Source organism: Triturus cristatus, chromosome 2_1, assembly GCF_964204655.1.
Source record: "Triturus cristatus chromosome 2_1, aTriCri1.1, whole genome shotgun sequence".
In the NCBI taxonomy this organism is placed as follows: domain Eukaryota; kingdom Metazoa; phylum Chordata; class Amphibia; order Caudata; family Salamandridae; genus Triturus; species Triturus cristatus.
This window is the reverse complement of record NC_140581.1, coordinates 1,047,183,861-1,047,210,144: the sequence shown is the minus strand read 5'-3', so window position 1 is coordinate 1,047,210,144 and position 26,284 is coordinate 1,047,183,861. Positions and strand designations below refer to the sequence as shown.

Genomic DNA, 26,284 nt, shown 5'->3' with positions numbered 1-26,284 from the left:
TGCTTAAGAAGAGATATAGAGTGTTTATTAATTTATTGAAGATACCCTTTCAGGAGAACAGTTGTTAAAGGTAGATAACTTTGGGCCCAATGTAGAGTTTAGCAGACAGTACTCCGTCCATGAGGGTGGCAGAGGGCATTATATCCATAGCTCTGATAATCTATTATCCAGCGGATTTAAAGATCACCTCTGACCCCATGGGGATTTCTGTACTGTAAAAGAAACTGCCCTTATGGTACAAAATGTTTAGTAGACGTCTCCTGTCAGTTTTGATGCCTGCCACCAAACATTATATTTTGTTTTCTAAAAAACAAACTCAAAGTGGGGGTTTGTTATTGAACAAAATGACCCACGCACCTAGGGTGTTTTTTTCACTGGGTGTAGGGATCTTTTCTGTCTCTCACCACCAGGTTTTACCATCCTCAGATGCCCCCTACTCCGTCGGGCAGTAAGAAGCTCTGTTGATGGAAAGTTGACAGTCCTCCTGATCCAAAATAGGGCGGATGGGCCTTGATTTGACGGTTAGGGTGCTCTGTAGCATTTTCGACGGCATGTCCACCAAACTATAAACCTCCCCCTTTATCTTCTTTATAGAATAAAATACTAATATTTTATGGTCTGAAATGGTAAGAAACCATGACTACTCTGCTCAAAAGTCAAATAACACTTGCATCTTTTAACACTTGAAATTGTGTGCATCCAACATGCTCTAAAGCAGAAGCAATTCTTCCATTTCATCTAAAACAAAACATATTTTTGTTCCCAGTAAAACAGAATTATTGCAATGAATGCATTCACTACTACAGTCCCATCTAAAATTAGAATTAGACCTCACTACTCTTGATTGCTATGGCTGATGCTAATCTAATCAACTACATTCAAAATTGTAAGCTGGCATAAATCAACACCCTAAAAATAATCATTAACAATGACTTGGCCACCCACATGGGTGATGTATTGCTGTCTGAAGGTTCCATCGTTAAGTTGTTGTTAAAATATAATCTCCTATCAATGTCTTCCTTGTTAAACATGTCAAGATCAGCTCGAAAATTACTGGTTAAAAAAAGAATTATAGCAGCATGTTGGATTAGGGAATCATATCTTGATCACAACTTCAGGCCCTGGGAGAAGAAAGTTTTCTTGCATTGTAGGCTTCTGTTCTCCCTTTTAAGGACTTCAATGGTTCTTGGAAATCAAGGGCGCAAGCTTATAGTATGTGTAAAACAGTTAATAAGTCTATCGAACATGTAACACGTTTATGTCTATCCCTGCGGTTTTGGAAAAAAATCCTAAATCCCATTATTAAGGCTGAAGGTATTAGAGCAATCTCTGAGGCACTTTTGCTTTATTTTAAAGGCACTTCACCAAAATCTGTGGCCCATACTGTAAAATTTTAAAGTTTGGCCCTCATGCTTTGGGAGAAACGTTCACAGACTGCTCGTATGTATTTGGACTGAGGTCCTTAGTCGTAGTGTTTATTCAGTCTGGTTTTTGTTTTGTATAGTAATATTTATAAAGTATTTATTATGTGCTGATTTTATATATGTAACATATTACTGTATACAGTTTTAAAGAAACTTAACCAATAAAAACTACTATTTATTCATTCAGTCCTGTACAGAGCATGGAATCTTCCCCAAATCCCATTTTCCTTTCACAAACCATATTTTTTACCTGAAAGTCAGTGTGAAAAGAATTTTACTGCAAGGCTGTTCAATTCTGTATTAAACACCTGCTCTCATGGGCTCTTCTGTATCTTTACACTTTCACACTTCCTTAGACGGTAATTTTTCCAGCCAAGGGGAATGGTTGGAGAGATGTTCCTTTTTTATGTCATGCAACCCAAAATGGCTGTCTCTTTGAGGGCAATGGAATGGCTCTTCTTAAACAAAAAGTGTTTTTCCTATGTCAAGTTAGACCAAAACATTACAAACAAAAGGGAGGGGTGTAGCGATAGGCCAGAGGTGCCGCCATTGGAACTAAGGAACAGGGTCGTGTTTAGGCACCGATTCAACATCCTGTAAAACATAAATCTGACCTTGTGTAATGTGATTTGATGATCATCTAAAGTACTCCAAAGCCTTCAGGACGGGTTTACGCTATATAAAACTACAAAACAATAGTCACCATGCTAATGATGGTTAGTTTATATGTCTGATTAATAAATAGTGGCATAATCTTGTGAAATTTACATAGTTCGGTCACAACATCAGACCTTTCTAAGCAGTTCTCTTTTAAAGAACGATTTTGCTACAAAGCGTCTATTCCCGTATATATCTTCATGATGCAAAATGCCTCAGCTTTGAAGCGTTTTTAAACCACATAGGCAGCAGGTTGAGGAGTGGTCTTGGCACAGCATATAACAACCTGTAGCAATCTTCCTTAAATGAGCACTCAACTTCTGGAAGATTTCTGTATCATGTTTTATTCATGATAGCGAAGCTGCAAACATCACAGCCTCTGCCCACTCTCCTCCAACTGTCACCTGTACAATTCCAAGTCCATATACCCTTACTGAGGCAGTATTCTATAGAATGCAAATGACCCTTTAACACAGAGTACTACATTACCTTTCCCCTTGAAACAAACATACAAAAAACATTTTCAAATAGAACTAACAACATATGCTAATATTAAGAATTCTGAATATTACTTATTCAATGCAGTAATGGAAATGAAAATAAAGCAATAACCCATCAAAAAAGATGGAAACTGTTCCTTAACCCTACCAGAATAGTTCAAAACTAAATAAGGAAAAACAAAAGAAAAACAATTAAACAAAAAAAAAGACCATAATTTAAATACAACGCACCCAATACGAAGATGTCACCCTTTCAAATAGAGCAGGGCCCAGGCATTTGTAGCCAAAAATCGAAATACAAGAAGTGAAGTAACCATTCCTAATAGAATCATCTGAACCAGCTAGGTAACCTTCTTACCCGATTACTTCGATGAAACCCAACATTTTCATCTCATGGAATAGAGGAACCAATTCCGCCCCCTTCTTTTGGCTTCAACAGCACTTCACTTTGGGGCACCAACTCAATCTGATCCCCTCGACACATCACCACTCTTCCTACATACCACCAATTGCTTCCATTAACTCTGATGGCATTTCTGCAAACCTTGTCTATCACAACAGGACAACTGAACTTTTCTCCTCCTTTTATGACATGGACTCCTTTTTTGATACAAACCACATCACCTATTTTTAGGTCACGCATCAGCGCTGACCTGTTGTATCTCTCTGTGGGGCTTTGGCAAACCCACCCATTGCCATTGGCTGTTAGCTGCAGCATTTAGAAATGCTGGCTTCTGATTGGTCTATTACTGCAATTGTCCCTTATTTGTGTGGCTCCTTCCTCCCTTGGCGATTACACACATTTTTTTTTTGGTTGTCCCTTTTCATTTGCAGCAGTTCCCTGGCTCAGTGTGGCACCCAATACATGGACAACACTCTCTTTAAACTACCAATCCAGGGAAAGTGGCGCCTGTTTCCCTTGCACGCACCAGGACCCTTGAAGTCTTTGCCAGGTCACTGCTAATAGTCGACTGTGTCACCAAAAGTCCATGCCCTGTGCACATGGCTGGTGGGATCTGCCTTCTCGCTGGCGGGCTTCTGCTTCAGTGTTTACTTTGTGCATCCATTACAGAAGCGCCCAGCCGTGAGCTTCATAGGCCATTCAAGCTCGTCAGGGTTTCACATGTGTTTTCATCTCGGTTTCTTTTTGCGATAAGTCACAAGTTTGAACACATAACAAACTAGAGGATTTTTGTTTCGTTCCTCGGTAAGACAAAGCTGTTCTTGGTGTGAATTCTCATATTATTCCATTGTTGATAAAAATAAAGGCAGAAGGCAGGCGATATCGCTCAGCGAAACATGAACTGCTTCGCTATTATATCGGCCTGCTAATCTCGCAAACTACGAAAAAAGTTTCAGCAAAATAAAGGCAGACTTCACTTTTTTCTTGGGCACTTGAGAGAAGAAATTTGGCAGGATTATAGGGTAAACCCTCCCTCCCCCCCAAATTTATTTTAGCTTCTGTTGCATTTCACTTAGAAATCTCACCCAGGACACCAGACTAGTTTTTGCTTCTTCATGTGTGGGTTTGGAGTCTCCAACTATAGCATTTAGGTGGCCGAATTGCTATGGTGCTTTAAATTGTTATAAAACTGCATTTCATGGTTATATAACTCAAGAAATGTTCACTAGTTTGTGGTCTAAAAACTCTGCAGATACAGCAAGTGAAGAATGCCCAATTATGTGCAACAACAGCCAGCTCCTTATTGCATAACATACCACAGACCCTTCCACATGTGTCAATACCCTCATGCATTCAGAGGAACGTAAGAGATGATCAGAGCTCCTACCAGGCTACCCACCGCCCCCTCCCCTTTTATTTCCATGGTGGACCCACCACAGTAGCACAATGTGTAGGAGCCACTTTCAAAACCGGATCCGTGCGGTTTCAAGGGGGACTCAGTTCGATTCTGCCCATGTCATGAAAAGGCCCACATCTACAGGGTGAATTCTCTACTGATTTTCTTTCTATCCCCCCTCCCCCCCCCCAATATTGTTTTTGATTATATGAGCAAACAGTAACCCAATGTAGGGGATTTTAATTCCCTAGCCGGTAAGATTTATCAATAAATCAAACGCTCACTGCTGACGTCAATTTAATTTGCAGGGCACAAGTTCTAATACCAGCCAGGGCAGCTCTGTCTGAGATCATCTCAAGATTGGTAAATTGAGGACATTTACATTTGGTATCAGTAACATCAGTTATTTACAGCGCTTAGAAACCGCCAACGTATGTCATGAAATGCTACATATCAATGGCCAAGTTAATCTCATTGTGTTTAGCACGTCACGCGTGCAGACATTTGGCAAAGCAAATTGTCTTATTGGGTTGGAAGGGTTTTAGGACCCCCCCCCCCCACACACACACACACACCCTCTTCCGCCGTGTGTCTCAGCCCGGGCTGCAGCTCTGTGGGTGCCTGTCCCAGGGAAAGTCAGGGCTAAGTACGGCTCAGGAGCACCTGGGGCACTTTCAGCTTCTGCTGCATTATTGCTGATATCTCTCTCCTTACAGTCAATGTCCTCTCCCCACCTTGGTATTGAGAAGTGGTCACCAGGTCCGGGTGAGTCGCAGAGTGGGGCCCCTCTCTTGCCTCAGTAGTAGCACTGCAGTGTAGGGTTGTGCATGGATCAGAATCTTGAGCCCAGCAAAACAGGCAGCAGTATCAAAGTTCTTCAGCTTTAGCTGGTTCTGCATTTCTCATTTCATATCCAGTCACTGCTTCTAACAATTTCTCGGCTATCTCAGGGCTGAAGCGAAAAAGCTGATGAGCAGCACGAATTGGAAGGTCAGTGGCGAGGGTCAGTGGCCACACTGTAGAGGGGCATGGCAACGCCAATGCGAGTCGTTAAGTAGCAGCACTCGCCTCCCCCCCAGAGCTTCACACAAAGAAGTATAAGTCTAAAATGGTTATTTGTGATAGAAATTAGCTCAATTCTGAGAAAAGTACTATAAATTAGGACAAACACAGGAATGCACAAATTAGACAGTCTGATGCCTAAACCAAAAAGCAGCCGCACCAAATGGTAATAAAGCTAAAATTAAATCGATCCCCCACTCTTTCACTGGGAGCTGTTGCTAAACAACCCCGCCCATCTGTGGACTCACAGAACCCTGTAAATAATGAATATTCAGAATAAGAAGACCTTTTTTTCTTAAATATTAATTGTGGTTGTAAATCACACTACATCACCCATTGTGTAGTAATTGTATAGCTGTTCAGTCCCTGGCGGCACAACACCCATGATAATGTGCTGCATAGCTAAACACTTATAAGAACCCAAAGGCGAGATCCTTTGCATTGCAAATGCTTGTTAACTTAATCTCACTCCCCCCAGACCGGCTGTCATACCTTTCTTTTTGCTTGGCCTTTGCCACTGTAGTGGTCTCTTTGGCTGTCACATCACATTCCTCCAATGACACTCCAAATTGTATCCATTTCCCCATCCAACAAGGACATATCTTGGTGAACGGCTTTCTTCCTCTCAACAATTTGAAAGGATACAATAACGTGGAGCTCTCCGGGCTGGTACGATAGAACCATATCTTGGAACTCATAGCATTCATAACAACACACTTATTCAAGACAGCCCACCACACACTGAACCACCTTCCGATTCATGCACTCCACTTGATGGTTCTCAGATGCTTGACATCTCCTGACCTTAAGAAACTCTTCACCTCATCATTAACAAACTGGACATTATTTTCCGACAATAGAAATTGAGGGAAATCTTCATGTATTATAATATTCTTCAAAACCTCAATCACAGTTTTCGCATTAGTCTCATACAGAAACTTCACCTCAGGCCATTTGGAGTACAAGTCCACCAAAACCAACGCGTAGCAACACTGTCTAGGAAGTGCATAGAATGCACCAACAAGGTCAACTCCAACATTTTCCCATTCACGAGATGGACACTCAATAGGTTGTAAAGGGGGTTTCCTTACAACAAAACCTTTCTCTGAAGTGGCACAAATAGCACACCTGTTGACAAGCTTATCAACCTCTGTATCCATTGACTGTCACCAAAACATTTGCCTAAGTCGGTGCTAGGTATAAGTACTGCTTAGATGCCCTTCATGAGTCATTTTAATCAGCATGTGTCTCAACCCTGCTGGAAGAACCAATTTCTCAATGCTGAGCAACAACCTGTCCTCCACCAACAGATCATCTGCCACTTTCCAAAAAGGTTGGCTCGCCATCTCAATCGCTTTCTCATTAGGCCACCCTTTCGTGGGATACATAATGGTTTGTTTGATCACCTCAACACCCCCAACTTTCGCCCTCCATTCTGCTTCAGATATGGCACTCATCTCCTCCAAGTCTGTAGCAGCAACCAAACGACTTTCCTCGCAAGTTTCGTCATCCTTTCATTCCAAAGAGCATCAAGAAAAAAAATCATCTCTTGCATTCTTTGCACCTTGAATGTAAACAATGTCAATATGAAATTGCAAAAGTTTGGTTGACAACCTGGCTATGCGAGGAGTTTGATCTTTTACCTTATCTCCACCTAAAATTGTCATCAATGGCTTGTGATCGGTCTTCACAGTGAACTTGGTTCCCCACACATAAGGCTTACATTTTTGAATAGCCCAACAACAAGCTAAAAGTTCTTTTTTTATGGTGGAGAAATGTGTCTCTGGTTCCCTGAGCGTTCTGGACTCATAACCAATTGTGTTTTTAACCTCACCCTCATTCTGAGTAAACACAGCCCCCGAACCCATGGTTGCGGTTATACAGTAAGACAATTTGGGATTAAAAGGTTGATGAATTTTAGAACTGGCTGTCTTTTAAAGTCAATCCAAATGCCTCCTGACAGTTGACATCCCACACAAATGACACTTTTTTTTTAACAATCCAGTCAAGTCTTTACCGCGAAAAGCGTAATCAGGAATACATTTGGCATAAAGTTCATATAATACCAAAAATTACTTTAAAGTTGTTTTATCTACGGGTACCCCCGCATTAATATTAGCATCAACCAATCTTTGCCTAGGTTCAATGCCACCACTCGACGCAACATGGCTTAATTACTCCCCTCTATCTTTGAGCAATTCAAATTTTTTCATTTTGAGCACCACCCCTTTCTCTTGCAATATGAACAACACTTGCTCAAGAATACTATCATGTTCTTGTACTGATTCGGCAAAGACCAACACATCATCTTGAAAAGCTGCAACTCCTTTAATTCCCTTAAACAGTTGGTACATTATTCTGTGAAATACTACGGTGGCTGATGCCAAACCAAAAGGCATCCTGGAGTACTGGAACATGCCAAATGGTGAGACGAAAGCCATGTAGTGTCTGGAATCGGGCTCAAAAACCACCTGATGGTATGCTGAAGCCAAGTCCAACATGCTGAACCATTTGGCCCCACCAATAAGTGCCAACAGGTCAGAAATCTTTGGAAATGGATGAGAATCCACCCATATATAGCATTGATGTGACTTCGCAAATCGGAGAAAACCAGAGGGATGACTCAATGTGCTCTTTTATCTTTGTCACACAAGCCTTTCAACACTTTCTGTAAATCATCTCTGACTGAAAATAGAACACTGCTAAGTTTGGCTTTATGGAAATGGACCCCTCTTTGACCTTTACTTTATGACAAAATCCCTTGATTGGCCCAACATTATCTCAAAATACTAAAGGATATTTGGATCTTGCTTCTTCCATGTAATCTACACAAATGACCTAGACTTGGCCTCAAAACCATTTTGAAAAGCCCACCCCAAGATGCACAAACTCTTGATTGCCACATATATTTTTCTAAAAATTGTCCTTCCCCTGAAATTCAAAGTTTCTTTTAAAAAAACCTGCTAACTAAATCTTCCTACCCTCGTGTGAGACAGGGGCATGATCCGGGGGCTCTAAAACTTTGTTGGGCCATTTCTCCTGGAACAGTTCCTCTGTGACCATTGTGATTCTTGCTCCTGAATCGACCAGCAATCAGATTATTTTCTCACCCACCACTATATCAATGTATGGGTCAGCACAATCTGGCGGATCACCTGACCTGACCTCTTGCTCCTTTACTACTAGGACCATGTCTCTCAAATCATTCTGAATCTGTTTGAAACTGGCATTGGCTTCTACTCCTGAATCCTCCATGACCACATTAACTCCTTTGCCTGGATTCCTCTTGAGAGCCTGACACACCTTGCCAAAATTGCCAACTTTGTTGCAATTTCTCCATGTGACCAGTTTTGCCAGACAGGCTCTACTACTTTTGAGATGAGCGGGGTTCCCACACTTAAAACAAAAATTAGCTTGATTGAAAAAATTACTTTTACTCAATCTCCCCGGTTCCCTACTTTCTTTAGCTCTGACATCTTTAGTAACATTGCTGTGTTTGACTTTTCAGATTTACAGTGTAATTTGTTTCTTCTAACTTTTTACAGAGATCTGAGATGTTTTAATACTTTTGACAATGCGTATGTCTCATCTAACAATTGATTGCTTAATCACAGCAATTTGTGATGGATTGCCTTGTTGTTGCAATGATTGATATATTGGTCGCGGACCAACTGATCTTTAAAGATTTCAAAATTACATTCTGCTGAGACATAAGTATCCACGTTTTCCCCAGAAAGTGCTTTCTCATAATTTTTTTTATTTTTTTTATTTCAAGTTATAGCTCATAAAACATTTGTGACGCAGAACAACAATGCTTGGTTGTACATCAAACCTGGCCTTAAATTTCTTTATGTCCTCCATGTATGCATCAATCACCTCTCCCTCTGCTCTTTCCACATCAGGTAAGTGTTTAAAAATACAATGACCTTCAAACCCAATTGAATATAAAAGAAGGTATCTTCTTCTTTCGGGGCGAAACCTAGATGCATCAGTGCCACCCAAATACGTTTGGAATTCATGCAACCAGTTCCTCCATTTAACTGGAGGATCACCCGAAAATTCCAAAAACGTTGGTGGTGGATTCACTGACTGCATGCTTATTCAACCAAAAGTAAGAGACCCCAGATAAAAATCTGAAGCACGGATGAAGACACAATGAATGTTATAAGAAAAGTGTGCCTGCCACAGAGTGTAGACACAGTTGTTATGTATCACTGGATGCTAATGCACAAACTGTGTACAAATCCATGGATACAACCAGTATCTGGGTGAGGGTATACCATGTAGCACTCTAGGTGGTAAACTTCAACCGACAGCTGACACACAAGCAATAAGTATGCGCATCACTGTCTGTTGACACGCTAGAAATTATTGCGTGTCCCTGATTGTTTTTTTTAACACTTTATTTTTCATATTTTCTCAAATAGGTACTGTGCATAATCAACATACATTTTTTGCTTGTTATACCTTACATTCCATCTTATTTACATGAAATATTACTCAAAGAGTTTGCAATCAGCTTTTCCCCCTTTTACAATATGTAGAACCAAGTCTCTTTTATACCTAAAATGGTTATCGACTGCCTACAAGTGCTCTCCATGTCAACATCAAACCTGTCGGGAGTTACAATTATGCATTATGTTCAACATACGGGTCTGTTGATTCTTGTAATTCAAGTAGGTATATGCGTAGTTGCTGCCATATGTCTCGCAGTATATAAGTAGGTGACTGTAGTTGTGCATAGATATAGCTGTTTGTGTTGCAGTGCGTTAGGCTAGAAAGACATGCCTTTAGTGTTGGTGGATACTTGTTTCCCCAGTGTATGTCCACTTCTCTCTTGGCGAGCATTAGCGCTATAGCCACTTAGCGTTGCACTGATTTAGGAATGTCATGAACGAACCCCAGTAGTGCTTGCAGTGTGGTAGGTGTAAGATCAAGGTGAGTAATGTGAGAGAGTTCGGTAAATATGTCCCTCCATAACCTAGTCAACTTTACACAAGTCCGAGTCATATGGGCAAAGTCCGCTGAAGGGGCGAGACATTTGGGGCAAGTATGTGGACGAGAGGGATCCATACGATTAACTTTGATAGGGTTGACATATGCACGCCATAAGAACTTAAAGTTTAGGAGCTTATGACAGTGATTTAAGGCGTTCTTGCGTGTCTGTGTACAGCAGTGGTACCATTGGAAATATGATAGTGTATGACCCAGGTCTTGTTGCCACACAGCTCGTATTCCTGCGTCTCTAGTAGGGAGAAGTGCTATGCACGTTTTGTATAGTTTGGACACTAGGTGGTCCCTTCCCGTATCTTTGATGAGTAATGTCAAAGGGGTAAATTCAGTCGGTTCAATGGGGTAACTGGGGATCTGAGCTCTTTTAAGTGCTCCCTGCAGCTGCCTCAGCACAGATTGGTCCATCAGTGGGGCATCTCGGAAATTGGCATCCTCTTCCCGGGTAAAGACATGCCCTTTAGGGAATAGGTCACCAGTAGTTTCTAAAGAGTATTTGGGCAAGGTACACTTTACAAGAGTCTCTTGTGTGATGGGAACCAGGTGTTCCCCGCCAAAGGATGAGCCAGTGAGTTCTGATGAGCCTTTTCCAAGCCTAGCTGGTCGCGGAGACTGTTTGAATGTCTAGAAGGTCTCGGGATAACCCTGCAGGCAAGATCGCTGCTAAAGGGGTGGGGTATGTAAGATCTGCTTCCGGTTTTGAATATGGTATCCTGGCATCCAGGTGGCACCAATGTCTGGCATAGCTGCACTGGGCTACCAGATAATATATGTGGAAATTCAGAACCCCAAACCCACCGCATTCGTAAGGTATTGTCAGGGTATCCCAGCTTATCCTCGGTTGTCTACCTCCCCATATGAGTTGCAGTATTAATGTAGGTAGTGCTGTAAAGAAGGCATTAGTCAATGGGATTGGGATATTGTGAAATAGTTAAGAGGAATACCACCATCTTAAGTATGGCTATTCTGCCCGCTATGGTTAGTTGCAGCTTCAGCCATCATTCTATTCGACTGGTCAGTTTTTCCATCGCTACTCCGTATTTAAGCCTTAGTATCTGATCTAAGTCTCTGTGTATATATCCCCAGGTATTTGACGGATTCCTCACATCTCACAAGTGGGGATTCAGTATCCATCTCCCCGGTAACCGATGTTAAAGAGAAGATTTTGGACTTGCGCCAGTTTATGTGGAGTCCGGTGCCATATCGGGTTACCTATCTAATCACAGGGTCCAAATTGTCGCTTGGCTTCCGCACGTAGAGAATAATGTCATTTGCATATAATGTGAGAAGGAGCGGGCCAGTATTTAACTGAAGTCCCCTAGGGAGGTGCCACTCTTGTAGGTGGCGCACCAGAGGGTCCAGTGCTATAACAAACAAGCATTGGCATAGCCAATAGGTCTCGCCTTTGGGACATTATAAGTGTTTAGCCATGCAACAGTTGATGTTGTTGCACCAAGGATATTGTGCTGGATAGCTAAACACTTATAAGATCCCAAAGGCGAGACCTATTGGCTATGCCAAGGGGGAGATATTATACTGATAGGCACTGTTACTAACAAAACAAACAAAAAAAACATTGACAGTACCTCTAACAATGTGGGCAAACCACTCCGGTGGCCAGACACCAATACGATACTTAACATATAATCCTGGATTTACCGCTTTACCTAATGTGCTGGAAATAAAAATGTATTAGATGTGGGTTTTAATCCCAGTATCTCCATTTGAATAAGTTGCATGTTCTTAGACAATCACCCTTAAAATGTACTGTTCTGTTTCCCATTTTTATGCAAGATTGTGAGTATTTATAATGATTCTGAAAGTTGTATTAAGTTTCTAGCAAAAAGAAACCTGAACTGAATATTACCTTGACAGGGTGGATAGACTGTGCCCGTTCTCGTGGTCTTTTCACCAGGATGGACGCAAAGCGCTAGCCTTTTTAAACCAGCAGTACCGAAATGCATTACAATCTCGGGTCTCCAACTCTATCAAATTGTTTGATCTTGGGCAAATCATACTCTACCTGCCTATTCCCAGATCTCACAATGGGTGTGCATCTTGTAGGAGGTTCAATGATAGAAATAAAAACTATGACCATATACCAAGCATATATCGCCAGCAGGGTTTTCATTCGCACGTTCATGGTCATCTGCGCATCTCCACATTCCTTATTACTATCTCTAAAGGCAACTGTTTCCCTTAAGCTGCATTGTGCACTCCTCCTCCTGTGCTACAGCTCCTCCCTCCCACAGACATGCAGTTCTTTTAACAACTCCTAGATGATCGAAATACTGAGATGACGACATTCTGGCAAGCCACTTGATGCATCCTGTGTTAGCCGTAAGCAGAAAAATGTACATTTGGCAGCACGTACCAGCTGAGAGCAGGCAACTGAACACAACACCCTAATGCAGGAAAACCCTGCAAAAAACGAGAAGGATGGCCTCTCTACACACACATGAAAAAAATGGAATATTAAGAAACACCCAGGCCTTGATATATGGTGTCCCTGAGTCACGGAGCCATGACGACCACTATCCTGAGGATCAGGCAGAAACCCCTTACACATTTCTGAGAGATTCCAACAAAACCGCAACTTTGAAGGTGCCTCCAAAAACATAAAACGTTTTCCGCCCTTTGATCACGCGATCACTATGTGCTTGGTTAAGCTAAGTCATGCCCTAATCCTCTAGTCCTACTAAAACAAGGCATGCTCTGCCGTTACCTCGGATTGCCACCTTAACAGTCTTTGCTGCCAGGACCACTATTTTTATGTCAAGGAAGGCAAAAAATGTAGAAAAATCAGAAAAATCCACTCATATTCAGTAAATTTGTAAACAAGTCATGACTTTCTTAGTTGCCTTCATGATTCCTGAAATATACTGAAATAAACAAAGACAAAAACGTTTGGCTATAAATGAATACAAAATAGATTACATAAAGTATAATTAAGCATCAAGAACGTTAAAAACAACCTTGGCGCTGAGGAACCAGATTCGAGCGTCGGATCCACATCCTCTGATGCTGGGCAAATCACTTAATCTGGCACTCATGTAAAGCGCTCCAGTACCATCGGGTAGAGTTCACACTGTTTAAAACTACAAAAAAAGACAGGTAAACTTTACCTTCGCACAGACAGAGCTCGAGCCTCGCAGGCCCCACTGTACTTTTTCCCAACTGAGCAGAGGAAAAACTGCGCCAAAGGCAGACATATTAACATACCTCCTAGTGTATAAATGCAGGCAAACAAGTGTAAAGCTTCAAGAAGATGTGCGACTCTTGTTAAAGGGTCAGGCAGGGACACACGCAAACTCTGGAAAAGCACATTTTTCTTTTCTTTTCACAGGCACGGCTGTCAATAAGTGGCACTGCCTTCTTGAAGGACTGACGGGCAAGGCGGTCAGAAGCAGTGTTTGATGTGCAGGGAGAGAGGAGATATCGCGAAGTGACTTCCTGGGGGTGATGCTGCGGGCTCAGTCCATGTACAGCGTTTACCTTGCGGGAGCGAGTGTGATAATTGCAAACAGATGGCGCCGCTGCTCGCTCCCGCAAGGTAAATGCTGTACATGCATGAGTGGCCATTTGAAACAGTGCAGAACATGCATGAGTTTCCACAAAAGCCGGGAGTGATTTCAAGAGGTCACTCCAAAGCAGCACTTGCGCGCTGCGTAGGCGAGACCTGAAAATAGTGGAGAGAGAGGGAAACCCTGCCTTGTCCCTTATGTGGGATAAAAAGCTGGTGTCAGTGTTTCATTTAGACGGATACATGCTGTAGGTTTTGTGTATAATAGGTTAATGATGGAAATGAATCTCAGTGGGATTCCCATTCTGCCTAACTTAAACTGCAAGAATGGCCATTCCAGGGAGTGAAATGACTTTTCGGCATCCAACATTGCTGCAACAGCCAGGACAGTAGATGAGATTCTGTTTAGAACTGCAAAGAGTGTCCACGTATTCATGGCTGTAGACTTCTGTGAGACAAAGCCAGATTGAGCTGGCAATATAATCTGGTCTAGTTAGAGAGAAAGCCTGGTGGCTAGCATTTTGGCCAGTATTTTATTATCAAAATTTAATAGGGAAGGTGGTCGGTAGGAACCACATTGCAACGTGTTCTTCCCTGGCTTAGGCAGCTGTATTATTACAGCTTCTCGGAGCATGGCCGGGAGCACGCTACTCTCCACTGCCTCCTGGTACGTTTCTAAGAGATACCGTCCATTGCCTCTATTGCCTGAATGACCTTGTCTTCCGTGAAAGGCTCACCGAGGAATTGTTGGTGTGATGAATTGAGCCAAACCATGTCAACTTTCTCTAGCTATCGGTTGTTGTCCCTTTTATCCGCCGTAGCTCGGGCTGTGTACAATTCGGAATAATCAGTGTTTACTACTTCTTGTATACTGAGTGTGTCTGATATATATGTGCCGTCGGGTCATTGGAGAGCAGAGACGGAAGGTTGGTCTCTGGGGGGCTGTAGCAGGCGTACAAGTGTACGACCTGGCCTTTCACCTTTTCCATACCATTGTGCTACTGCATATTTCCCCAGATATCGTGTATCCCAATCTGCCGCTTCTTGGTATTCTGTCAGTAGTGTGGCCCGTTGTCGTAGGTAGGATGGCTGGTGTTGTATTGTTTGTGTTTGATCTAGTTCTGATAGCTGTTTTTCTAACTGGCCTAACGTGTGCCGCAAGTCTTTAAGGACACTGGCATGCTTAGCTATGCAAATCCCTCTTATGGAAGCCTTGAAGGCTTCCCATAGTGTGGCCCAGGATTTTACTGTCCCTTTATTAATCTCGAAGTATTCCACAACTGCCGTACGCAGTTCAGATCGGAAAAATTCATCCCTAAGGGCCATTTCCTGGAATCTCCATTGCCCCTCCCCCCCCTCCGCCCTGGAAAACGCAACTTTACAAGGACCGGCGAGTTATCCGACGGGGTGCATGGTAGATGCTGAACGGTGTCAATCCATTGTGTTAAACTGGGTGCAAGGAACCAGTAGTCTAAGTGGGTCCAAGTGTCTTGTGCTGAAAAGTGGCTATATGCTGCCTGTGTGGGATGCGGGTGGCACCATGCATCTCTTAAATGATATGCTTCCCTAAGGTCTGTTAATACAAGTCTGGCTCTAGGTTTAGTGTCAGGTGTACCTGCCCTGCTGTCTTGTTTAGGATCAAGCAGAATGTTTAAGTCACCCCCACTGCACACCTGGGTTACCTCCATATGGTCAATTTGAGTCAAAAGGTCCAGGTTAAAGTCCAGGTGCTCAGTGTTTGGTGCATATACATTAACTAATAGTATGGGGTGAACTAGTAGGCAACCCTTCACCAGTAGATATCGCCCCTCCGCATCTGCTCGCATTGCTGACGGGTGGAACAGGACGTGCTTGTGAATTATTATAGAGACTCCTCTAGCATAGTTGCTATAGCTCGCAAAGTATCAATGGGGTCCCCAGCCCGAGGCGAAAGTGGACAGCATAGCAGGTGATAAGTGTGTTTCCTGTATGAAGGCAATATCTACTTGGTGGCACTGTAAATAGTGGATTACCTGTTTAGCCTTGCAATTGTCATTTAGTCCCCATATATTCCAGGATGCTAATGTGATGTTTGTAAAGGGGCAGATCTTATCTTTAACACTCATTGCTGTGCTAAAATGATTGGAGTGTATTATTCTGAGATCTTCTGTACGGTATGTATAGCATTCTCAAAGAAAAGTGTTTGTGGTACAATCTAAACATCCCCTATCCTTCCCTCCCCCCACCCATCCCCATGCCCATTGCAATGGGGAAAACCCATGCCCCTAACTCTTCCACACATCAAACTTTAGTAACTTTACAACTTTTAACCTATTAGTGTAAATACACTTGGGAGGTGGCGATGCCACGCCGGCTCCCCCTTCACCATGTAGTGTGTTATAAGCAAGTCTGCGTGCCATGCATTGGGTATTTGATTTCAGTCTCTCAGCGCAGAAGTTTATCTTCATTTTAGTCTGATGCCATCTTCCAAGCAATCATGTATTGGGCTCTGGTAGAGCGTTTGCTAGAGGAGAAAAAATCAGCGCTGGCTCCTGAGTTAGAATCTGGGGGTGATCATTCGGGAGAGGTTTTTGCCATGTGCCTTGAGTCTTGGCTCAGGTGCAGCAAAATTCTTGCACCGCTGTAGGTGTTTAAAAAATCTGTGAAATGCCGTTCACGTCCAACCTCAGGCGTGCGAGGTATAGCATTCCATATTTCAGGACAAGATTTCAGAGGGTAGCCTTGACTCCAGTGTATTTTCGGCGAGCCTTCTGTACCATGGAGGTAAAGTCCGGATGGAAGGAGATCGACGACACCTGCCAACTTTGAGGCCCCTTGTCACTCGCCAGTCGCAATACCGTGTCTCTGTCCCGAAAATTGAGGAGCCCGGCAATTATCAAGCGAGGGGGGGCATCCTGGGTTCGGGCATGCCCCCAGAGTTCGGTGTGCCCTTTCTACTAGGAATGCAGAAGAGAAGGATTCCCTGCCAAACAAGTCGTTTAGTAATTGTTCCACAAATCCATCGAGTCATCCTGTGTTTGTGGATTCTGGTATACCTAGTATGCAAACGTTATTCTGCCTACTTCTGGCTTCAAGGTCCTCATTTTTCATGGCCACCATCTTCAGGAGTTTTTCCAAACATTCTAGTCTTTTTGTCGTCTTAGCCGATCCATCCACTAGGTCATAGATCCTGCCCTCCACCGTGTCAAGCCGACCTTCGTGTCCATCCAGGCGCACCCCCGTTATATCCAGGCGTTTATCTAGTGAGTCAAAAAGGGTATCTAGGGCCTTAAACCCTGCTCTGAGTTTCGCCATGAGGGCGTCTGATCCCGTTGCCGCAACTGCGTCGTTATCTAGCAACCTCCCGCCTTCCACCATTTCTGGGCCTAGTGTCCCTCTGGCTCGCTTCGCCTTGTCGAAGTTTAACTTGCGTTGCTTGGAGTTGCTGCAGACCAATTCCCACCGGTGTGGTAGAGCATAATGTGTTGCCAGTTTTCGGGCTATGATATGGGGGTGGCCCGTGGTGGACTTGTGCAGTCTTGTCCCAGTGGGGTTTTAGTGCATCGGATCTAGGAGTGCTTCCTAGTTGTCCCACGGATAGTCTCTTTCCAGATATTTGGTATGGGATGCCCTGCCCCAGGGGGGCTCGCCTTCTGATTTGATTGGGGGCTTTACCACTGCACTGTCCGGCTCTTTGGCCCCCATGGTAATTGGCCTGGCACTGTGCATTGACGGGGTCCTACTCCGCTAGGCTAATTATGAGCACTCAGTGCATGAGGGGTCATTTATTGTAGTTCTGGCCCTGCAGATAATTGTGGGCTACAGCGTACCGTGCTTTTGAAAATCTGGGGCTGTTGCCGTGTTTGAGTGGGTTGTCGCTGCTGGCGCCCGGAGCAGCAGTGTCCAGGGTAAGGCAGCATCTAACGGAAGCCCCACCCAGTTACAGCCAGCCGAGCATGGCCCGACGACCTGCCTCCTGGCTCACCCGTGGACCCTGTCACCATGGGGTCTCTGGAGGCGTTGTGGGTCAGCCTTACATTGTTCTGGTTGCCGTTAGGACAAGGAGCTCTCCGGTGTGGCCCAACCGCCACACGGGCCGCTCGCTCTCCGCACCGCCGATCTATTCACGATGGCCTGCCTGTAGCGTCACTGATATTTCCCCTATCTGGTCTCCTCCATTTGCCAATTCGTCTGGGGTGGGGAATAGGTCCTGCTACGATCGGCACAGCTCCTCCTACTCCTGGAGCGAAGTCCTCCTTCCAGCGCAATTGAGTACAGCACCGCAAGGCCACGGCTGTCATCCTATTCTGTGGCAACAGTGAGCGTATTCATGTCTGTTTTGCGCAGTCTCTGGCCCCCGACACTTACGCGTTCACCACTGCTTCGCTTGTGCTATTTGGATGCTGTTTCGTGTCCCATACATGGCTAGGACAAAGGGAGTACGGCGGAGCTCCAAAGCGACGCGGCCATCTTGATCGGCAGCTTAACCACGCCTGCATGTCACTGATTGTTGACACGCTACTAAATAAGTGTGCGTTTCACTGTTGTTTGCAAATGAGACGATTAAACAACTTGCTCCGTAATGGTAAAATGGCCGTATGGCATTACAAGGTTCCATCAGAAGCGGGCAGTTCCAACATTAAATGGGCTCCTACGATATGCTCAGTGTCTCAATGCGCAATGGTGCACAGATGGTGACGTCTGTGGAATGCACGCAGTACGTCATCTGTGCCTTAATAGAAAATGGTTCCCAGATGATGATGTTTGTGGAATGCATGTTTCTCAACGATCGCAGCTGTAGAACGTATGGGCCTGCAACTGCGTGTTGCTTGCCTTGATCATGTATACCTGATCAGAACGCTCACACCAAACAGGAGTGGCTTACTAACCCCAAACCATCCTTCCAGCTTCCACCTTTTACAGGACCGGGTGAGACAGTCAAATGAAGGTACAAAGGTTTATCTGAAATTCTGTCCGTAATGCAGAACTTGTAGTGGGTTCTTCAGCTCCGCTGTACTCGTCGCCATCAAAACTTTGTAGCGATCTTCCTTAAATGAGCACTCAACTTCTGGAAGATTTCTTTATCATGTTTTATTCACGATAGCGAAGCTGCAAACACCACAGTCTCTCAGCCCCTGTCAACTCTCCTCCAACTGTCAACTGTACAATTCCACATACCCTCACGGGTCGTGCAGAATTCTATGGAATACTGGAGCAGTATTCCATAGAATGCAAATGACCCTTTAACACAGAGTACGACACAACCCATCAGCAGTCTTACTTCTGGTGGAAATAGTGGTATTTTTTATGTTACACGCCTAGATCAAACTTCTGTGAAGTGTATAGGGTAGTAAACACTTTGGGACATATTATCAAGAACGGCAATAACATTATCGCCCCTTTAGCGGCAGGAAGCTGCCGCTAAAGCGGCGAAAAGGGGCTTGATAATATGCCCTTGAGAGTTCCAATAGAAGGCCAGGTTTGATGTCCTTCACACCAGAACCTGGGCTTCTATTGGGAAATTCTCAAGGGCATATTATCAAGCCCCTTATCGCCGCTTTAGCGGCAGTTTCCTGCCGCTGTACTGTACCAGGGACAACATACTCCGTCATTGACCTAAAATGTGAAGTAGTTAAGCAGTTGGTTATTTCACTAAGTTTTTGTTATATGTGATTGTAAATGATGGTGGTTACTTCCTGTTCCTGCTTTATAAGGAAAGGAAATGGTTGTATGTCACAATATTAATTATGACAATATCGACCTGCTGATATATTGATGGCCTACTTTCGCCCATCACTATATCGTGAAAGTATGTATATGTAGGTAAGTTTAGATTTACTATTCTTAACTCCAGGCCTGCTTGCCTAGGCAGTATAGAATAGTCCATATTGTGAATGCGATATTGTTGCAGATTGATATTTTGACTTCGCTATTGCAACCCTCCCCCACTCTTTTGAAATATGTAACTGTTTTGCTGTGGTTTTGTTAATTCTCCTCCAAAATAATAATGGTTTTTAAACTTTTACCAATAATTTCTATGGCTGTTCAGTAGTGGGAAAATAACTGAATACAAAGACTAGATTATGAACAATTGTTATTTCCATTTATTTAGGTGGGAAGCGTGGAAGCTTTCAGTCAGTGGTTCAAAGACTGTATGGAAGGAAGCAGCCAAGTCCCCAACTGTCCGTTTTGTGTTCTCAATGTCAGAAATACTAACGTATTGGAAGATACTTTAAACGTGTTGAGTGCAATGAAGGATTCTGATCTTAGAAAACAACTAAAGGTAACCTTCACAATATCATTTAGTCATTTTTCCGCAAGACCATAGACAGGCTATTTAACCAACTATTGCTATTACTCTACATAGAACTGCAGGTTTTAGTTTAATTTGTATTATTAATTTAGATTTGAAATTACCTTGCTTTTTTAGACTATGTACTGAATTCTTCTTTAAAAATGTAAATTCAAAAACATATGTGTTTTTAGATGAAATATGTGAAATCTCTACAGGTGAGACTTCATTCTACACATGTTTTTAATTTCTCTTACACCCTCGGCTATTTACATCTGCTTCGCACATGCTCAGCTATCTCTATCTCAAATAGCACTTGCGTTGATCAGGTGTCAGTACAGCGCTCCCTCCTTTTTCTGAAAAATGAAAAGCTCCATTGTGTCACCGTTATTCGGACTATGCAAAAACAGTAAGCACAAATACCATTCCCATGCCTCCTAAAGTCCCAAACTCCTAATGGCAAGTCTGTTTGCTTTACCCTCATTGTATTTCACTCATAACATAATGGCATAGTTTTGTTTCTGTCTTGGACTGCACATGTTTCAGATTTACCACTACAGCAAGTAAATCTGGCAAAAGTCATAGAAGGTGTATGAACCCATGATCACTAGTGACTATAAATCCCCTAATGATGTATTAGAAACTGGCAGAGAGTAGAACAAAGGTAGGCAGTTAATTGATAAAGTAAGAAATTAAAATAACCAGCTTAAGTAATAAGGAAATACAACTGGTGTTACCAGTATTGAAGAAGAAGAAACCCTAAAAGGCTCAGTGACGGTTTTTGTCGCGGTTTGTTCACCTCCATTCCTAGATGGTTGTTGGTTGGTTCTGGTCTACATGAGATATTGCCAATTATTGTACTGAAATGTACGTTGGTTGTTTCCCTGAGTTAGGTCCTGCCTTGAGAGGTCTTGTGGTTGGGCACATCACTAACTGGACCTTAGCTGAGACAATGATTCTGGACAAATTCCACATGTTTAAAGTAAGGCAGTGGCACTACGATAGAAGAGGGCATAGGGAAATCCAAACATATTTTTGGGGATAATTGACACGAGGGATAAGGAGAGGATCTTGGTGGCTGAAAAACAGAACAGAGGACCCAAACACCAATGGGATACAACCATGCCCCACACTCTGCACATGAATTGATAAAGAAGAGCACTTGGAATGTGGGTAAAAAATAAATTACTGGCTATGGGGCAAAGATTGGCCTATTCCTTACTGTGAAATTTAGAGTGCCAGATGACCAAAAAGGACTACATCTTCTCAGATCCAGAAAGTGTGGAGGACAATAAAATATAAAGACCTTGATTTCAAGGACCACTTTGCACGAGAAGCGTATATTTTGTTCTTCTGTCAGATTTTCAGTCTTAGCTTCACCACTGACTCTGACCATCCCGTCTTTTCCTCTCCCACTTCTTGTCCTACCCCCCTCTGCCTGGCCACCCACGTTGTTTGTTGTTATCGATTTAAAGTGGCTTCTTGTTTGCATTACTACCATAAATATAAGCAAAACAAGTATTGAAACTCTTACCCTATTTGGGACATTAACAATTTACTAGATGCATGCAAATAGAAAAGTATGTTGAACATGGAAACAAACTAAGATGGTGATTTCACATTATGTCCACAGGTGGCATACACTGGAATATTTCCCTATGTATTATTTCCCTACGCCCAAGCCAGTTCTATGAGGATATTGCTCATCCATGTATTTGAGGAAATGCTCCTTCCAGAGTATAAAATGTTCGTCCAATGCGCCCAGTTTTCTCCATTGTGGTTTCCCGCCAATGTGAGTCTACATTTTCTTATATCTGTTTGAGTGGCCTCTCACTTATCTTTTGTTTGATACATGTACACTGTATTTATTTGACTGCCAATGTCTGAGCATATTTTTAGTGGCTCTTTCTAGTAATTATAGTCCATTTACATAAAATCAACAGCAGATTATCTGAAAGTGAGTTCACTAAACAAGCATTGGCAAAGCCACCATTGTGGCATTTCCTGCGAGCCTTTTAGTTTTGGCAATTTTAAAAATGTTTTTGTAAAGCATTATTACAAAATTAATACTATAAAATGGCCGCCAATGTGTGCACATGTGCAGATGCACAAGCAACCAACTGTCTTTGAATGCTTTTGAAATAAACTTTTAAAAAACAATTCAAAGATAGGCACCTATGAGTGTGCATGTGCCAGGTTTTTGAATGTTTTTGTAATAAAAGGTTGAAAGCCCTGCCAGTTGGTAGCGTTTTAAAGTCTGCCACATAATTTTAAAAATCAGTACTTTTTTAGTATGTTCTTTTATAATGATGGAAGTATACAGGATTATGAATGATAGTATGTCCTCTACTTTGTATGGTTAAAAAAATGTTTATGAAGGCAAATATAAGACTATGAATTGAACTGTACATTGTTTATTTAAGCTGTTGTGAATGTTTTTATATTCTTTAGTATACCACCTCTATCTATCTATCTATCTATCTATCTATCTATCTATCTATCTATCTATCTATCTATCTATCTATCTATCTATCTATCTATCTATATTTATCATATCATCATCAATAAAAACTTTATTTCGATCTCTGTGGATCAATAAAGTTTAGACAGACAGAACAACCACAGTACACATATACATAAAAATGCAACTATTAATATCAATAAATAAGATGATATCAGTATATAAAAATGTCCAGCTAGCATATTTAAAACACAGTATAAAAGTCACAAAATTTATGATACAAACCGCTGTGTAAAAGGTATAAAAAGCCAGAAATCCCAGATAAAATCTACAGCAATGTAAATGTCGCACCACGGTACCTCACAAACATTGAGTAATTTTTATCATAGATCATTAGCTGACTGTAGTAGTAGTTTTGTGTGCTTAATCCAAAATGCCTTTAAAAACATAGCCAGACAAAATACTACAATCTAACTAGTATCACCCTGCAATAATCAGAATTTTTCCTGAAACTCCCTACAACCCAGATTTTTGTACAGAGGAACAATCCATTTTGCACATATGTCCTTATAAAAGGGGCAAAAAAAACAGAACATGGACAAGCGATTCACAACATCCTTCACAGCTTACACATGGACCATACATCGTATGGACCATTTTCCAGTTGCCATCTACCAGTGAATGATTTTACAGGTAAGATGCCATACCTAAATTGAATATAGAGTTTCTTTGCTAATGGAGGGACAATTTCATCAAAGGTACTTTTATAAAAGCCCATTTGTTTCCGGTTGGTGAAAGACACAGATAAGGAGCCCTTGCACTGTCTAACGTTGTCAATTACCACACTTTCCCAGAATAATCCCTTTATACTGACCTTGCCACTCAAACACATGCTCTCTGGTGAGGTCCAATATTTGTCCACTTTCAATCGGAGAAGTAGGGCCATAATAGCGCAGAGCCACAGTATTTTCTTTGTGTAGTGTGGGACCAAAATATCTTTAATTCCCTCCCAAAAGGAATCAAGGGTAGGTGTTGTCCATAGCCTAAACAATAGGTCAACATTCTGCACTCAATGTTGGGGGCAATTTTCTTTTGAGCCATGTTTAAATATAGGGGGAGCAATGGTTTACTAACAGGGAGGTTCAGTGTGGTTCTTATAAAACTTTGCTCAACTATCGAAAAGCTCTCTGTATATCAATAACCCCACAGCTCTGCACGAGATAAAACCGCCCCAGGGCCTTTACATTATATATTTCCAATGCCGGAGCCGCCCTTCTAGATTATGTTTTTCTGTGGATTTTCCCTATATAAGCAGTGTGTTGGAACAAAGATAAATGTGCTTTTTCCACCTGCGGTGTCCAGCATAAATTCTTGGTCAGTTTGATACCCAAATACTCAAAACTGGACTTTACATCTAGGGTTGTATCACCCACTAGCATCCTCCTCTTACAGAAAGTCGACATCTGTCTGGTGAAAATCATACATTTGGTCTTAGAGCTGTTAAGCTCCAAGCCCTGCTCCACACAAAACAGTTAAAAAGGTGTTCAAGAGTTGTTACACACCATGCGTCGACTAGGATATTAACAAGGTGTCATCCTCAAAAAGAAGTGCGGGAACCCTCCGCCTTCCTATCTTGGGTGCATCACACCCATCACTATCCAGAAGGCCAATTACACCGTTTAAATATAGCGTAAAGAGAGTGGGCACCAGAACCCCACCCTGCCTGACCCTCCGATCAATATGGATGGGGTCGGTCAAGGCCCCATCCTGCCCCCACCTCACCTGAGCAAGTGTATCAGCATGAAGCCTCGCTAGGATGTCCAGCTGGGGAGTGGGCAACCCCATCTCCTCAAGAACCCTCCATAGTTTGGTACGGGAACCAAGTAAAATGCTGTGCGAAGGTCGACAAAGGCAACATAAAGTTTGCCCTTGCCGATAATCACCTCTCTCCAGTACATGCAGGTAAAATGACAAATCTGGTCCACAGTACTCACGTTTGGCCTAAAACCCGCCTTCCAATCCAAGAGCACACTCTCGTCCCTAATCCACTCCTGTATAAGAGCCTAAAACCTGTTTACAACATTTGTTTTGTAGGGAGTCGATCAGGCTTATAGGCCTATAATTAGCTGGATTTGCCCGGTTCTCTTTTTTATAAATAGTAATATTTTTGGCTAGATTCCAGGAGGGGGGAATCTTCATACCAGCTAAGATCGTATTGGAAAGTATGGCCTCCAAATTTCTGGGTTTTCCCTAAAAAGGTCATTAGGCAGTCTGTCTGGCCCCGTAGCGCGACCGGGGATGCAGGAATTGATGGATGTTAATGTTTCATTAAGCGAAGAAGTTATGTTGGTAAAGTTAGAGTTAGGACTGGTTTGTATAGCGTTTGCATCGCTCTCGGTAATGTCACACTTATGGGAGTAAATCTGTTCAAAATGTGCCATCCAGTCATGAGTCTGGATACAGAAATCAATTGTTTGTTTAATACCATTAAGACAACCAACAACTGTTTTCCAAAATGACTTATCTTTGTTGGAAAGTGCTACATGAAAATTGGTCCATAAGGAACTTTCCCATTCTCTTTTAGCTTTATTTATCACTTGCTGGTAGTACATACTTTTCTTAGTAATATTTGGTTGTATTTTTGTCTTAATAGCCACAATGAGCTCATTCTTGGCTTTTCGGCATTCACCATTGTACCAAGTATCAGGGTCTGTCATAGTATCCCCCCGACCACTTTGTTGCCCAGGACCTCTTTAATGTATGCTGTTAATTCTTCATTATTAATAGCAAATATCTATATCTTAGATACAAGAGGGAACTTAATAGGGACTTGTGGTTGACAATTACACTATCCTTAATCACTTCCAATGCTTCTGGGTTTTTCATCAGCCAGTCCTGGGAAACATCCATTACAATGAATCTATTAAAACGCATGCTATTACATAGCATGTCTTTACAACGCAAGTGCCATTACAACGCACTGCCATCACAACGCATGCCATTACAACCCATATGCCTTTACCACACATGCCTTTACAATACATTTTGTTGTAAAGGCATGAATGGTAAAGGTATATGTGTTTTACATGTAAGTATGTATGGTTTAGGGTGGGTATGGGTTTTAGGGTGGCACGGGTAATTTTAGAGTTCAGGGTGGGTATGGGTATTGGGGTGATAAGGGTAATTTTAGGGTTTAGGTAGGGTATAGGTATTGGGGTGGTTAGGGTCATTTTAGGGTTTAAGGGGACGTGGGGGTTAAGAAAATGCTTGTTTTATGCTGATGTCGTAGCTTTGAGCTCTGTCCATCTCGGTTTCCAAACGTTACGTTTTGTATACAACGTATGGTTAAACGCTTAAAGCTACATTTATAATTGTATATATATTAAAGTGCGTCACAGATTTAAACATCTTAAATAAACACTGCAAGGTATTTGGGTGCAGTGTATTTATTTTCTATGTCGCCACGTTGAATAGCTGTGGTGGTTGATCCAAGCCAGAGCTTGGGTCAACAACTACCGCTGTTTAATGTGAAGCAAATGAGCCACACCTGCTCCCTCTCCCATCAAGAGACCCCGGT

General features: G+C 42.5%; 1 protein-coding gene across 2 annotated transcripts in view; it reads left to right on the top strand.

Moving 5' to 3' along the window:
* Positions 1 to 26,284, top strand: part of LOC146866324 (E3 ISG15--protein ligase HERC5-like) — a 551,381-nt gene that overhangs the window by 343,894 nt on the left and 181,203 nt on the right. For both annotated transcript variants that reach the window (XM_085635591.1, XM_085635598.1), the window contains 2 exons: positions 20,067 to 20,237; positions 21,880 to 22,038. In XM_085635591.1, coding sequence (XP_085491717.1) covers positions 20,067 to 20,237; positions 21,880 to 22,038 — 330 coding nt within the window. The remainder of the gene's footprint in view (positions 1 to 20,066; positions 20,238 to 21,879; positions 22,039 to 26,284) is intronic.